At 50.9% G+C, this 14,036-nt stretch overlaps 1 protein-coding gene across 1 annotated transcript; it reads left to right on the top strand.

The window, feature by feature from the left end:
• The first annotated feature begins 2,439 nt into the window (after positions 1-2,439).
• Positions 2,440-13,702, top strand: LOC143271741 (uncharacterized). The gene is made up of 3 exons (XM_076563610.1): positions 2,440-2,527; positions 8,570-8,860; positions 10,920-13,702. Exons 1-3 carry the CDS (start codon positions 2,440-2,442, stop codon positions 11,285-11,287), a joined length of 747 nt encoding a protein of 248 aa, XP_076419725.1. The 3' UTR covers positions 11,288-13,702.
• Positions 13,703-14,036: the final 334 nt, after the last annotated feature.

Raw genomic sequence — 14,036 nt, 5'->3', positions numbered from 1 at the left:
TAGTTACCTACCTTGCTGAAGATGAGAACCTGGGGCAGTATAACAGGGCAGCCAGGAGGTTATACCGGAACCAAACTCCCAAAGCTGGGTAGAGCTTAGCATCTATAATCTCCTGCTCCAGCCCTCTTGCACCTTTCATGGGGACATGGCCTTTTGGTACCCACCCCCGACTTGAGCATAAATGGTGTTATGGCAGGGATGAGCAACCACACAATACCATGGCCATGACCGGCAGACAAACTTGCTGGTGGCATCTCAGTGTTTACCATGTCTGCCCATCAGTCAGCAGTGGCTCCCCGCCCACTTCCTTGAAGCCTGTAAGCCAGGTGGGGAGCTTGGTGGGATGGGGCACGGAGGAAGTTCTCCCTGTTTGCAGACAGCTCTTAAGTGCTGGTTCACATCAGCTCCTGATCCTGTGCAAGGTACTTAGCTCAGCGCTGGTTGCCCAGTCTCAACACATGATAATTCATTCCTTACCCACCACCATGCGTCCAGTTCCCTGTAGACCTGCTTCTCTATTGGCTCTGTTACCCCAGGAGTCCCAGATAAACCCTATGTCATTCTAGTCCCTGCTGCCCCTTCCCTGTGGCAGTGTGGTCACCTGGTCTGATCTGGCCTCTGATATGGACGTGGAGGCCCTGAACACAGGCTTACGTCTTCTTCACAGATATTTTACCATCATTTCAATCTTCAGGCAATCTGCCTGGGTGTGCTCTTCAAGAAAGGGTATGGCTAATTTCACTAAAACTTTTTCCTTGATCCCAAGAAATTCATGTTTTTTCTTTCTAATCTTTCTATACTGGAATGTTGGAAAATTCCTCTAATAGTCACAAATGTCCACACTCGGTTTCTGGTTTCTATGAAAAAATCATGGTCATTTGAGTTACTCAGCCACTTAAAAACTGTGTGACCCTGAAGGAATTACTTTGTTTCTCTGACCCACAGGTTCTATTTGTCTTGACCTAGGATAAATGTATATGTTGTGGAATATTGTCTTAAGATGTGTTACATTCATTCATGCTGTGGAATATTTGTTTAATGATGCAAATATGTGTTGCACTCTTTTATGTTGCATTTGTTTCTCTGTGAAGCTGTGTTACTGTGCCTGCCTAAAACATCTGATTGGTCTAATAAAGAGCTGAATGGCCAATAAGGAGGCAGGAGACAGGATAGGTGGGGCTTCCAGGCAGAGAGAACAAATGGGAGGAGAAATCTAGAAGAGAAGAGCAAAGAGTGAGGGAGGAGAAAGAAAAGGAGAAGGAGAGGAGGATGCCAGGGTCCAGCCACCCAGCCACCCAGCCAGCCATAGAGTAAGAAGGAAAGAAAGATGTATAGAATAAGGAAAGGTAATAAGCCCAGAGGCAAAAATGTAGAAGAAGAGAAATGGGTTAATTTAAGTTAGAAAAGCTGGCTAGAAACAAAGCCAAGCAAAGGCTGGGCATTCATAAACAAGAGTAAGTCTCCGTATATTTATTTGGGAGCTGGGTGGCAGGCCCCCAAAGACAAAAAAAAAAAAGAAAGAAAAACAAACTACACACACACACACACACACATCAATAATAGAAAAGTTGTAAGTGGCATTGTGCACATAAAACATAATAGTCCCTGACACTCACATGACACACAGGAAGTCAGTTTTGTGATGGAGACACCGAGGACAGTGATATTGGAAGCCAACCTTCACAGTCCTCCGTGCCTCCTGTGAGTTCTGTCTTACCACCTTTAGCTACCTCTGTTCCCTTAGAAGCCTCACGCTGTTCTCGGGGACACAGAGCTCAGCAGTGACTCTCAGCTCTGCCTCTCCTTACCTGTGACCACAGTCCATGCTGCAAGATCAGTTTCTTTCTTCCTCGTCTCTTTTTACGTCAACCAGCTTCACCAATGGCTCCAATATCGGTGACCTCCCTTTCAGCACTATCCTAGCCCCACCATTGTTAGGTCTCAAGGCCACTTTGGCCCTCCTTCCTGTTATTTCTAAATGTCTACGTTGGCTGGGGAGATGGCTCAGTGGGTAAGGCATTCCTTGAACAAGACTGAGGCCTTGAGTTAGAATCTCCCAAATGCATTGTAAAGGGCAAACTCCATGTGTCTATGGTCCCAGTGCTCCTGTGACAAAATGGGGCAGGATGGTCCCAGAAGCTCTCGGGCTGGCTCGTCTGGTGTACTCAGCAAGCAACACAAAAGTTCCCACCTGAAACAAGCTGGAAGGTGAGGACAGTACGGGAGGTTGTCCTCTGACCTCCACACGTGCAACATGGCCACACACATAAGATACAAACATCTCATGCACACAGCACACACACACATCACACACACAACAAAAGGATTTTTTTTAAAACCTTTAAATACCCTCCATGGCTTGTGTGAGCCCCAGAAAACAGGAGGTGTTTCTATTCTGTCGCAGGCACAGGCCCAAGGTCAGTCTACCTGCAGCTTGCGATGGCGTTCTTTATTCCCGTTCAAGTTTTCTTCCCTGTAGTCACCCTGTTCTACCTGGCCACAGCGGCTTTGTGTCATCGTTTTCAATGTGATGAGCTTTGGCTCCTTCTGTAAATCTAGGCACCAGTTAAATGCTTGAGCCTCAGAAAGCATCTGTGTGCTTGTGGCGCACTCTGAAGAACGCTCACGGTAGTATATTCCCTCTTGACATCTTAAATTGGGAGTTGGACCTCCCTCCTTCAGAGCACTGCTTTCTTTTTTAAGATCACGATTTAAACTTCTTTCTTTTTTAAAATAAGATTTTGTACCTCTTTCATATATTTCTGGCAAATTTCCCAGGCTTTGAGAAATTAATTTTGGCTATTACCTTAGCACGGAAGAGAGCTATCTTTCACTTTATATTCATAATCTCTGTTTTTTTCTTGTATCTAAATCCAATTAACTCTCCTAGCCCATTTCTGCTTTAGTTTTAAGAACAGTAGCTAATGTTTGTGTAATGTTCTATGCTTTTAAAAGTGTATTCCCAGGTACTTTTGAGCCTAACACCACTGTGAAATAAGCCAGTACATTTTAATTCTAATCTAACCAAAGAGGAAAACACCCAGCCATGTCCCCAGACTGAGTGATTTGTGTTGGAACTCCTGACCTATGGGGATCAGAGTCTTGGTCTTGAACCTGGCTTTCTGATTCCAAATTGTTTCCCATCATTCCACACTATCTATTGGGATAGGCTCATCCCATGATAGTTTTAAATGATCTGCTTCAAAGGTCAGTCTGCTTCTTTTTAATCTTTCTTTCTTTCTTTTTTTTTTAAAGTGGGATTGTTGAAATCATCTTCACACGTCAGACCTCTCCAGAAACACAGAAACAGCAGAAGGCGGGTAAATTGGGCAGACAAGTAGATCTCTACAATAAGGTTTACATCATGTGTTTATGAAGGACAGACCTGACTCTAAGCTGTAGGTACAGGAAAGCTGAACGTAAGTCAAACCTGAAGGCTCAAGAGTCAGGAGGCCAAAGGGTAAGTCCTGGTTTCATCCTCAAGGGCCAGGAGTGGGAGGGTTGACTACTGCGGGCAGGAGAAGCTGGGGGTCCCAGCTCACAAAGAAGATCCTGTTGGCTTTTTTTATTGTTGCTGTTCTATGTCGTGTCCACCCACAGTGGGAACGGCAGTGTCTGAATCAGTGTGCTGATCTAATCTCTTCTAGAAATACCCTCACAGACACACTAGAGATAAAGTTTTACTGGTCATCTGGGAATCCTCAGCTCACACATGGAATTGCCCACACCACTTCTTAAAGCCATTACACACACACACACACACACACACACACACACACACACACACACACACACACAAACACACACACACACACACACACACACACACACACACACACACACACACACACACACACACGCGCGCACACACACACACCTACAGACACACCTTGTATTTGGTCTTTTCACCCACATCTCTCTTTTGTCTCGGCTCAGCTTTCACTATGATCTCCAGGCAAGTTTCTCAACTCTCCAGACTACACTAAGTATCCCTGTGTGTTCACATAATCCCTGCTCATTCCAGTATGTGGTCCTCCTGTTGTGCAAATGTCCCTGTCCTTAACCATAGCTCCAACTACAGAACCATATACAGAGTCAAGACAGGGGCCAGGCTATCAAATTCACTGCTGTGAGCCCAGAGTCTATCACAATGGCTGGCGCCAGCAGGCATTTAGCAAATAGTTGTTGGGAAGAATAAATAACAACAGGAGTGAACAATTTCTCTATGTAGAGAATCAGAAGAGGTCCCCAAGAATGTCTTGAGGAAGATTTGTTTTATGTATACCATGAAGGCATATTCTACAGGGTGTGAACATGGCCAGTCTTGAAAAGACGTGTGTCTTCCTTCTGCAATTTCTCACATGAGAGCAAGCCTTGTAACATGACTCATGAAGGGGAGCTTCTTCAGTAATGAAGTGTTTCTTAATTGTTGATGACTCTTGCTCAGGGCTATGGCTGTTCATGTTCTTACCATTTGCTTATGGAAAGCAGAACTGGTAAAAATAAATCCATTAGCTTCATAAATAATAATGGTATATAGAGTTATACACATCTCAAACAACCTTAGAAATCTTAGCTACAAGACGGGTGGAAACAGTATTCTTGAAATGGATAGTTTTCTTGAGTCTGGTCAGTTGTATGTGGCCTGAATCGACAGGAGGACAGTGAAGAGGAAGGTGATCGCCCTCACTGCAGGGCCAGCCCAGGAAGCTGACCAAAGATGATGCTGTCCTTCCTCAACATAGCGTTTGTGTATCCTACTTGGTTTCTTGTACTTGGTTTCTTCATTAGTGATTGTTGTGGGAGGGCACAGCTCACTGTGGGTGGGATCAGACCTGGCAGGTAGTCCTACACATTATAAAAATATCAGGTTGAGCAAGCCATGGGGAGTAAGCCAATAAGCAGGGTTCCCCCATGGTCTCTGCTGCAGTTCCTGCCTTGAATTCCTGCTCTGACTTCCTTCTGTGATGGACTGTTACCTGGAAGTGTAAGATGAAATAAGCCCTTTTCACCTAGTTACTTTTGCTCATAGTGTTTTATCACAACAATAGAAAAGTGTATAATATATTGTGTCTCTGTCATAAAGGTTTGCATTTGAATTTTAAAACAGTAATAAAAATTTTACTTCCAGAGGTACATAACTCCCTTTGGACATAGGGTGTTTGCCTGTGAACACAAACCAGCCAGCCTCAGAGTTGTCAGTGGGTAACCGAGACTGGGAAAAGCAAATAGTGGTTTCTGGTTGTCACTGGTTTTTGTTTTTGTTTGTTTGTTGTTTTGTTTTGTTTTGTTTTTTCTGCATCTCGGATGAAATAGTAGTTAGAGGGTGTAAATGCCCTGAGTGCAAAATAGTGCTATTGAGTCTTGTGTGTAGAAGTATTGATTTCTTACTATTTCAGCTTTGGAACTCTTCTATCCACTAAATCCAAGTCCAAGTCTCTGTCCTTAGCTTTGCTTCCTTCCCTCCACTTCCTATCATTTTAATGCACTTGCTCTTGAAGGGTGGCAATTCTTTGTCATCAATCTGGAGAGACATTACAAAGAAAGAAAGAAGCCATGCTTTTTTCTGTGTGCAAGGAATGACTTTTTTTTTTTTTTTAGCCAAGGTTAAATTTTGGATTGGTTATGATAGCAAATGTCATGGATTGAATAGGAATGGCCCCCATAGACTCACATATTTGAATGCTTGGCCCATGGAGAGTGGCACTATTAGGGGGTGTGGCCTTCTTCGAGTAGGTGTGGCCTTGTTGGAGGAAGTGTGTCACTGTGGGGGAGGACTTTGAGGTCTCATATGCTCAAACTATGCCCAGTATGGCACTCAGTCTCTTTCTGCTGCCTGCGCATCAAGATGTAGAACTCTCAGGTACCTCTCCAGCACCCTGGCTGCCTGCATGCCATCATGTTTCCCACAGTGATGATAATGGACTAAACCTCTGAAATATAAGCCAGCCCCAGTTAAATGTTTTCCTTTTTAAGAGTTGCCATGGTCATGGTGTCTTTTCACAGCAATAGAACCCTAACTAAGACAGCAAACTTAGGCTAAATTTTGGATTGATTATGATAGCAAACCTGAAGAGAATCATCCTGACTCCCCAAGTCTGCCCCTATTTCTCCAGCGCTTACTCTCCTAGATGCCCTGGTCCTTTTGGAATGTGCTTGATGAGCCCAGGGGCTCTTCCTTAGACAAGGGAGATTTGACTGAAGCACAGAGTCTTCTGAGGTATGTAGGGTACTTCTCCTCAAATTGTTAGTCAAGGGTGTCCTGGAGACCCTCAAAACAATATGGCCTATTGCCATTGCTCTTGGTTGCCCCCTGGAACTTGTTGGTAAGACTCTATTACTAAAGACACTATTCACTTTGGTCATGGACATGGAGAAATCAAGTTGGTACTGATCAGAAAGCTTCCTCCCTGCTGGCTGACTCATAGTGAAAGATCCCAGCATACTAGCTTATCCTAACGCCATTTCAAGTAAGGTCTGAAAAGCGCAGGGTGTCTACAGCCGGCCTCCTGGCCCCAGAAAAGGGTACTAAAGGTCAGAAAAACAACTTGGAGCCAGGCAGCAGGCGTGTCAAGCTCGGGGAAAAACCACGAGCTGCCCTGAGTTTGAACCCGGCCTCATTTGAATCGTCCAATCAGAACCCTGTAGACCATGAGCTGCCCTGAGCTTGAACCCGCCCCCCTCGTGCTCCTGCTGCCCGACCCTATAAAAACCCTCCGCTCCAGCCCGTGGGCGCGCCAGTCTCTTGAGCTTCTTGAGGGACTGTGTTGCCCCGGGTACCCGTGTTCCTGAATAAAGCCTCTTGCTGTTTGCATCTGACTTGTGGTCTCGTGTGATCTCTGGGCGAGGGTCTCTCCAGAGGGAAGACTGCCTTCGGGGGTCTTTCATTTGGGGGCTCGTCCGGGATTAGAGACCCCCCGCCTCGGGACCACCGACCCACTGTCAGGAGGTAAGCCGGCCTTGGTGTATGTCGTTTCTGTCCTGTCAGAGTGTTATCTGTTTGCGCGCCTGAATCGGTCTGGAGTCAGTGGGGCTGAAGGAGCTGACGAGCTCGGACTTCGCCACTGCGACCCTGGAAGACGTTCCACGGGTCTCTGAAGTCCCCTTCGGGGGCACGGGAAGTCCCCTTCGGGGGCACGGGAAGTGTTGTCGGTTTGTCTAAGTGTTGAATGTTGTCTGTTTGCGCGCCGGAATCGGTCTGGAGTCAGTGGGGCTGAAGGAGCTGACGAGCTCGGACTTCGCCACTGCGACCCTGGAAGACGTTCCACGGGTCTCTGAAGTCCCCTTCTGGGGCACGGGAAGTCCCCTTCGGGGGCACGGGAAGTCCCCTTCTGGGGCACGGGAAGTCCCCTTCGGGGGCACGGGAAGTCCCCTTCTGGGGCACGGGAAGTCCCCTTCTGGGGCACGGGAAGTCCCCTCTGGGGCACGGTTTTTCGGGGCCACCCCTGTATCAGAAGGATACGTGGTGCTGGCAGGGGACGGAGAATTCAAACACTCCGTGTCCCCATCTGAGTTTTTGCTTTCGGTTTTACACCGGAGCCGCGCAGCGAAACTGTTTCTTGTTTGTGGTGTCGGTTTGTTTTGTGTTCTTTGTATAATCCTTCTCCATCCAGGCATGGCGCCTCCTGTCACGGCGCCGGCCGCGATCCCGGCGGCTGCGCTCTCGGCGCCTCCTGTCATAGCGCCGGCCGCGATCCCGGCGGCTGCGCTCGCGGCGCCTCCTGTCATGGTGCCAGCCGCGATCCCGGCGGCTGCGCTCGCGGCGCCTCCTGTCATAGCGCCGGCCGCGATCCCGGCGGCTGCGCTCGCGGCGCCTCCTGTCACAGCGCCGGCCGCGATCCCGGCGGCTGCGCTCGCGGCGCCTCCTGTCACAGCGCCGGCCGCGACCACCTCAGCGGCTGCGCTCTCGGCGCCTCCTGTCACGGCGCCGGCCGCGATCCCGGCGGCTGCGCTCGCGGCGCCTCCTGTCATGGCGCCGGCCGCGACCACCTCAGCGGCTGCGCTCGCGGCGCCTCCTGTCACAGCGCCGGCCGCGACCACCTCAGCGGCTGCGCTCGCGGCGCCTCCTGTCATGGCGCCGGCCGCGACCACCTCAGCGGCTGCGCTCGCAGCGCCTCCTGTCACGGCGCCGGCCGCGATCCCGGCGGCTGCGCTCGCGGCGCCTCCTGTCACGGCGCCGGCCGCGACCATCCCAGCGGCTGCGCTCGCGGCGCCTCCCGTCATGGCGCCGGCCGCGACCACCTCAGCGGCTGCGCTCGCGGCGCCTCCTGTCACGGCGCCGGCCGCAACCCCGGCGGCTGCGCTCGCGGCGCCTCCTGTCATGGCGCCAGCCGCGGCCCTTCCAACGGCTGCGTTCACGGCGCGGCTGCGGTCACGGCGCCTCCTGTCACGGCGCCAGCCGCGATCCCGGCGGCTGCGCTCGCGGCGGCTCCTGTCACGGCGCCGGCCGCGACCACCCCAGCAGTTGCGCTCGCGCTCGCAGCGGCTCCTGTCACTGCGCTCGCGGCGGCTCCTGTCAAGGCTGCGCTCACGGCGGCTCCTGTCACGGCGCCGGCCGCGACCACCCCAGCAGTTGCGCTCGCGCTCGCAGCGGCTCCTGTCACTGCGCTCGCGGCGGCTCCTGTCAAGGCTGCGCTCACGGCGGCTCCTGTCACGGCGCTGGCTGCGACCTTCCCGGCGGCCGCCCCCCCCATGATGACCCCGCTCGCTGGGGACTCGGAGGAAGAAGAAAAACAGAGAGTTTTCCTGGAGACCTGGAAGCAGGTTCCGGGCGATGACGGGAGGCCAACCCAACTCCCAAATATCATCGATGCCGCTTTTCCCTTGACCCGCCCAGACTGGAACTTCAATACACCTGAAGGTAGGGAGCATCTACGTCTCTATCGCCAGTTGCTCTTAGCGGGTCTCCGAGCGGCCGCCAGAAGGCCTACCAATTTGGCTCAGGAAAGGAAAAAGAAAAAAGAAAGGAAAGGAAAGGAAAGGAAAGGAAAGGAAAGGAAAGGAAAGGAAAGGAAAGGAAAGGAAAGGAAAGGAAAGGAAAGGAAAGGAAAGGAAAGGAAAGGAAAGGAAGAATCACCCGCTGCATTTTTAGAGAAGCTGAAGGAGGCTTATAGGATGTACACTCCGTATGATCCAGATACCAGTCTAGCTCAGATATCCGAACCAAATTGCAGCGGTTGGAAAGTTTGCAAGCGCTAGGTTTGCCAGATTTATTGAAGGAAGCAGAGAAAGTGTTCAGTAAGAGAGAAACTCTTGAGGAGAGTGAGGAAAGGAGATGGCAGAAACGTGAGGAAAGGGACAAGAAAACAACATAGGGAGATGAAAAAGGTTTTGGCCACCGTTGTGTCTCAGGGACAGCAGAGAGAGGGAGATAGGTTGGGAGAGCGAAGGAGGCCACCCCTTGATAAAGATCAATGTGCTTACTGTAAGAAGAAGGGACACTGGGCCCGAGACTGCCCCAAGAAGCCACCGCTGATGATCTCACTAAAGGCCTCCGCGACTCCTGTTTCAATCAGACAATACCCAATGTCACGGGAAGCTCATGAGGGGATCAAGCCCCATATTCGGAGGCTCCTGGACCAAGGGGTGTTAAAGCCCTGCCAATCACCTTGGGACGCCCCTCTCTTGCCTGTTAAGAAACCGGGGACAGGAGACGATAATCTCCATCCCCCCTCCTCGGAACCCCCACCGAGTTCGAGAATTCCTGGATACGGCTGGGTACTGCCGCCTTTGGATTCCTGGCTTTGCCGAACTGGCAGCCCCATTATACCCCCTCACCAAACCAGGGACCATGTTCCAATGGGAAGAGAAACATCGGAAAGCGTTTCAACAGATCAAAAAGGCCTTACTCGAGGCCCCGGCTCTGGGTCTGCCAGACCTAACCAAGCCCTTTGAGCTGTTTGTGAATGAGAACTCAGGTGTTGCCAAGGGGGTACTGATGCAAAGACTGGGACCTTGGAGGAGACCTGTAGCGTGCTTGTCCAAGAGATTGGACCCGATGGCTACAGGATGGCCTCCATGCCTCCGCATGGTGGCAGCCATTGTCGTATTACTCCCGACAACCACCGGACAGATGGCTTTCTAACGCCAGAATGACTAACTATCAGGCCTTACTGCTGGATTCAGACCGGGTAAATTTCGGGACCACAGCCTGAGAGAGACCCCGTGCCCTATAGCCCAGAAGACCATGAGCTAGCAAAGAAAATGGGGGTGGACTGGGAACAAAGAAGACAGGCATTGACCCATTTGAGCAAAAACAAGATAAAGACCTTATTAGACAGAGAAAACACCTGAGCAGTGCTGCTGAACCAGGATCAGGTACTCCAGCAGGTAACTTCCACCTGCCCAGCCTGTGCTCAAGTCAATGCAGGAAAGGTTCATCTAAACAAGGGGGCCCGCCAAAGAGGCCATCGTCCTGGTGTTCATTGGGAAATAGACTTTACAGAAGTACTCTATCTCTTGGTCTTCGTGGACACCTTTTCTGGATGGATCGAGGCATTTCCAACCAAGAATGAGACGGCTAACGTGGTAACAAAGAAACTGTTGGAAGAAATCTTCCCCAGGTATGGGATGCCTCAAAATATTGGGGTCGGATAACGGGCCTGCCTTCGTCTCCCAGGTAAGTCAGAAGGTGGCCAAACTATTGGGGGTTGATTGGAAACTCCATTGTGCATACCGCCCCCAGAGCTCAGGACAGGTAGAACGAGCTAATAGAACAATTAAGGAGACTCTAACCAAATTAACGCTTGCAACTGGCACTAGAGATTGGGTGCTCCTACTTCCCTTAGCTCTCTATCAAGCCCGAAATACCCCCGGCCCACATGGCCTAACCCCTTTTGAGATCATATATGGGGCCCCACCTCCTGTTGTAGACTTTCTCCATCCTGATATCTCCTCTCTTGCCACCACCCCTACTTTAGAAGCACATCTTCAAGCCCTCCAGTTGGTGCAGAGGGAGGTCTGGAAGCCCCTGGCCAAGGCTTATCAGGAGCAGCTAGACAAGCCGGTGGTGCCCCATCCCTTCCAGATCAGGGACTCCGTTTGGGTCCGACGACACCAGACCAAGAGCCTGGAATCACGGTGGAAGGGGCCCTACACTGTCTTGCTGACCACCCCCACTGCACTCAAGGTCGACGGGATTGCTGCATGGATCCACGCCTCTCATATGAAGGCTGCCAGGGAACCCGACCCAGCAGGATCCAGAAAGTCAACATGGACAGTGCGCCATACACGAAACCCCTTAAAAATAAGGTTGACCCGCGGCTCCTCTTCCTCCCTCTCCTCTTAATCTCTACCTATCCCCAGGGGACTAGGACGGCAGAGAGCCCGCACCTAGCTAAGAGGCTCACTTGGCAGGTCATTTCACAAACTGGGGAGACAGTCTGGCAAACGACCGCCTTTCACACCCCCTTTACATGGTGGCCTAACTTACATCCAGATCTCTGCCAGTTAGCAGCAGGGTCAGAGGAATGGGACATCCCTACCACTGACCCCATGAACCCCAGAGCACCAGACGTCTGTCAGGATGGTAAGGGAACTTGCAAATGTAGTGACGGGAGATACGGATGTGGCCACCCTGAAGCCAGGAAAGCCCTGTCACAACTATCCTTCTACGTCTGCCCCCGGGATGGTAGGGACAGAAAGCTGATTAGCCAATGTGGGGGTTATGAAAGTTACTTCTGTAAAGCATGGGGATGTGAAACAACTGGCAATACCTATTGGAAGCCTTCGTCCACTTGGGACCTCATTAGGGTAAAAAGGACTACCCAAGGGGAAAGCCGCACATGGCGCCCACTCACCCGAGCACATTGTTGGGGTTTCCCAGGCGAGCTTAGTACATACTGGGAGGGGGAGGGCCCCTGTATAAACTTCACCTGCAACCCCCTAAACATATCCTTTACTCAGAAAGGAAGGAGGACGGCACAAGATTGGATTAAAGGAAAAACATGGGGACTTAGATTTTTCATGACAGGACAGGACCAGGGATTTACCTTTATGATTAAACTTAAAATTGAGGAGCCCTCCGCCTCTATAGGCCCCAACCAGGTTCTCTCTGACCAAAGGCGCCCCTCTTTACCTGCTCCAGCACCCCCGAGGGCTACCACCCGACCCAATTCGGCCATTCGCCCAAGCACGGCTCCGAATGCCGCTGTAACCCCAGTCACCCTCCAACCACCCAGACCCGGTACGGGAGACAGGCTATTGAATCTTATAGAGGGCGCTTACTCAGCCCTCAATGTTACTAGCCCAAATCGGACTCAGGAGTGCTGGTTATGCCTAGTTTCCACACCTCCCTATTATGAGGGGGTGGCCGTAGTCGGAAGCTTCACCAATTCCTCTTCACCCCCATCAGGATGTGCCTCAACACCTCAGCATCAGCTCACAATCTCCGAGGTGTCAGGACAAGGACTATGTCTGGGGACAGTACCCTACACCTACCAACACCTGTGTAATCGCACCCAGGTACTTGTACCAGGACCCCATTATCTCGTGGCTCCCAACGGAACTTACTGGGCCTGTAGCACTGGACTTACACCATGCCTCTCCCCCTCAATACTAGCTAATACGGCCGATTATTGCGTGCTCATAGAACTGTACCCCAGGATAGTCTATCATATACCTGAAGATATCTATGCCCGATATGAAACAGGGGTCCCCCGTATAAAAAGAGAGCCAGTCTCACTAACCCTGGCCCTGATACTAGGTGGATTAACAATGGGAGGGATCGCCACCGGAATAGGCACAGGTACCACTGCCCTCATGGAAACCAACCAGTTCCGACAACTCCAGGTTGCCATGCATACCGATATCCAGGCACTGGAGGAATCCGTGAGTGCCTTGGAAAAGTCACTCACCTCCCTGTCAGAGGTAGTTCTGCAGAACCGGAGGGGATTAGACCTCCTCTTCCTGCAGGAAGGGGGGTTATGTGCTGCCCTTAGAGAAGAATGTTGCTTCTATGCGGATCATACTGGGGTGGTGAGAGATAGCATGGCTAAGTTAAGAAAGAGACTAGAACAGAGACAAAAACTCTTTAAAGAACAGCAGGGGTGGTTTGAAGGATGGTTTGGAAGGTCCCCCTGGCTCACCACCCTCATCTCCACCCTTATTGGGCCCCTTCTGATTTTATTCCTCCTTCTGACTCTCGGGCCCTGCATCCTAAACAGACTTGTCCAATTTTTCAGGGAACGTGTTTCTATTGTTCAGACCTTGGTATTGACCCAACAATACCAACGACTCAACCAGGTGGAAATGGAGCCACATCCCTATTCTTCCCCATGAATGGAGGATTCCATTCCCTGAGATAAGAAAATGGGGGAATGAAAGATCCCAGCATACTAGCTTATCCTAACGCCATTTCAAGTAAGGTCTGAAAAGTGCAGGGTGTCTACAGCCGGCCTCCTGGCCCCAGAAAAGGGTACTAAAGGTCAGAAAAACAACTTGGAGCCAGGCAGCAGGCGTGTCAAGCTCGGGGAAAAACCACGAGCTGCCCTGAGTTTGAACCCGGCCTCATTTGAATCGTCCAATCAGAACCCTGTAGACCATGAGCTGCCCTGAGCTTGAACCCGCCCCCCTCGTGCTCCTGCTGCCCGACCCTATAAAAACCCTCCGCTCCAGCCCGTGGGCGCGCCAGTCTCTTGAGCTTCTTGAGGGACTGTGTTGCCCCGGGTACCCGTGTTCCTGAATAAAGCCTCTTGCTGTTTGCATCTGACTTGTGGTCTCGTGTGATCTCTGGGCGAGGGTCTCTCCAGAGGGAAGACTGCCTTCGGGGGTCTTTCAATAGCATTTGAAGGGGTTATGTAGTCTGCTGAAGGGAGTTGAGGGGCAGGGATGGTAGCTTTATAATGTATTTGAGACATCAACATATTTGAGTGTGTGGATTCTTTTAATGAAATGGATTCCTGAAACCAGTTGTTTTATTGAAGTGCTCAGCTGATTCAGTCTAATGATCCCCCGTTGACTGGGATCTCAAGTACATCTCTCAGAAATGTTCAATCCAGTGCTGTGAAGTTCCTTTGAAAACTCAGCCTTGCCGGGCG

This window comes from Peromyscus maniculatus, chromosome 2 (genome assembly GCF_049852395.1).
Source record: "Peromyscus maniculatus bairdii isolate BWxNUB_F1_BW_parent chromosome 2, HU_Pman_BW_mat_3.1, whole genome shotgun sequence".
In the NCBI taxonomy this organism is placed as follows: domain Eukaryota; kingdom Metazoa; phylum Chordata; class Mammalia; order Rodentia; family Cricetidae; genus Peromyscus; species Peromyscus maniculatus.
The sequence above is the reverse complement of the archived record's forward strand: the minus strand, read 5'-3'. Positions and strand labels throughout refer to the sequence as shown.